At 42.7% G+C, this 2387-nt stretch overlaps 1 gene segment (V, D, J or C); it reads right to left on the minus strand.

Moving 5' to 3' along the window:
• Positions 1 to 1757: 1757 nt before the first annotated feature.
• LOC135886444 (immunoglobulin lambda variable 1-47-like) lies at positions 1758 to 2142 on the minus strand. The segment is given in 2 exon segments: positions 1758 to 2080; positions 2124 to 2142. Coding segments are annotated over 2 exon segments (342 nt in total).
• Positions 2143 to 2387: the final 245 nt, after the last annotated feature.

Genomic DNA, 2387 nt, shown 5'->3' on the forward strand with positions numbered 1-2387 from the left:
GAAGTCACCTCCTACAAGACAGGGCCAACAAAGAAAATAACAGAACACCACTAGCTGTCACCTTCAGCCCCCAACTAAAACCTCTCCAGCGCATCATCAGAGATCTACAACCTATCCTGAAAGATGATCCTTTACTCTCACAGATCTTGGGAGACAGACCTGTCCTCGCTTACAGACAACCCCCCAACCTAAAGCAAATACTCACCAGCAACCACACATCACTGAACAAAAACACTGACCCAGGAACCTATCCTTGTAACAAAGCCCGATGCCAACTCTGTCCACATATCTATTCAAGTGACACCATCATAGGGCCTAATCACATTAGCCATACCATCAGGGGCTCGTTCACCTGCACATCTACCAATGTGATATATGCCATCATGTGCCAGCAATGCCCCTCTGCCATGTACATTGGCCAAACCGGACAGTCTCTACGCAAAAGAATTAATGGACACAAATCTGACATCAGGAATCATAATACTCAAAAACCAGTGGGAGAACACTTTAACCTGTCTGGCCATTCTTTGACAGACCTGCGGGTGGCTATCTTAAAACAGAAAAACTTCAAAAACAGACTCCAAAGAGAGACTGCTGAGCTGGAATTGATATGCAAACTAGACACAATCAACACAGGATTAAATAAAGACTGGGAATGGCTGAGCCATTACAAACATTGAATCTATCTCCCCTTGTAAGCATTCTCACACTTGCTTCTTATCAAACTGTCTGTACTGGGCTATCTTGATTATCACTTCAAAAGTTTTTTTTCTCTTACTTAATTGGCCTCTCAGACTTGGTTAGACAACTCCCACCTGTTCATGCTCTCTGTATGTGTGTATATATATCTCCTCAATATTGTTTCACTCTATATGCATCCGAAGAAGTGGGTTGTAGCCCACGAAAGCTTATGCTCTAATAAATTTGTTAGTCTCTAAGGTGCCACAAGTACTCCTGTTATTTTTGCGGATACAGACTAACACGGCTGCTACTCTGAAACACACTCATAGAAAGCATCGCTTTTATCGTGTGGGAACTATACTTTAAAAAAAAGTAATACAAAGGAATGTCAGTAACCAAACCAATCAGCCCATCATATGAATTTTTCTTCCATTTGAATACTCACTTCACTTTGGTAGTGTGGCACTCACTGTAGCTTCACCCCATCACACGCAGCCCAACATATGTGAAAACAACGAGGAGTCCGGTAGCATTTTAAAGACTAACAGATTTATTTGGGCAATAAATTTTCGTTGTTTTTGTGCATACAGATTAACACGGCTACCCCTCTGATACTTGCCAACATACGTATTTTCACCTAATTTTAAAAATATTTCACCCACATTTTTCCACAAATGGGATTTTAAACAGTATTTTTTTTCATATTTTACTCATTCATTTTCACCCTGATTGTACCAGAAATAAGGATTTCGATTTTATTTGTTATCTGGATTTTTATTCTCCCATTTGCACACCGCAGTTTACTACAAATTAGCATTTATTTATTTTTTTGCCCCACACTACACACGTAGAGCCCTTTATATTCTCCAAGCGTGACAGTTGAATGTATCTCTTTCAATCCTTAACTCTTGGAAGGAGCTAGAACAAATAAATTGACCTCCCCTAGTCATCCAAAAATATGTGGTTTTACATAGTGGAAGGAGTCCCCTCTAGAGATCTGCAAGCAGCATTAATCTCTGAAAATCGAATGCAGCAGGGCTGAGAGGGTTTTTGTACGGCTCTCCTATGTGGCTCTGTCACTGTGTCACATCCAGAGTGCAGAGATACACCGCTGTGTCCGCCAGCTCCAGGGCTTTGATGCTCAGAACTGTGGAGCTGTCATCAGCCTGGGAAGAAAATCTCTTCTGTGCGAAATCTGCAGTATTACTCTCATCTCTGGCTTGCTTCACTCCTCTGAAGAGAATGTACTGCGGGGCTTGGTTGGGAAACTGACGGTACCAGTGGAGATAGACGTAGCCGGTAGAGCTGGTATCATAAGAACAAGTGAGGGTCACAGCGTCTCCTTCTCTTCCAGAGAAGTGGGGTTCCCTGGACTGGACCGAGTCCCCCAGCGCAGCACCTGCAACAAAACAATGAAATTAAGGGCATCATTTCACCTGTACCTGACGCGCAGAGGTGCATTGCGGTGTGAAACTGGCAATTTCGAAAAATCTGAAGGGGTTTATGCGCCCGATGGCATTTAAAATAAGGTTAGGGCTAGAGTATAGTAGGTATTTGACATTGCCGTTCGGTTTAGGGCTAAGTTTAGGGTGTAAGGGTCAGGTGGAGAGTCAGGATCCAGATAGGGTTAAACGGTAAGTAGGACTTTAAAGTTCCTTCGACTATCTCAGAAACCCCAGCTTGTTTACCTAGGTGATTAAATAGCT

This window comes from Emys orbicularis, chromosome 12 (assembly GCF_028017835.1).
Source record: "Emys orbicularis isolate rEmyOrb1 chromosome 12, rEmyOrb1.hap1, whole genome shotgun sequence".
Lineage (NCBI taxonomy): Eukaryota > Metazoa > Chordata > Testudines > Emydidae > Emys > Emys orbicularis.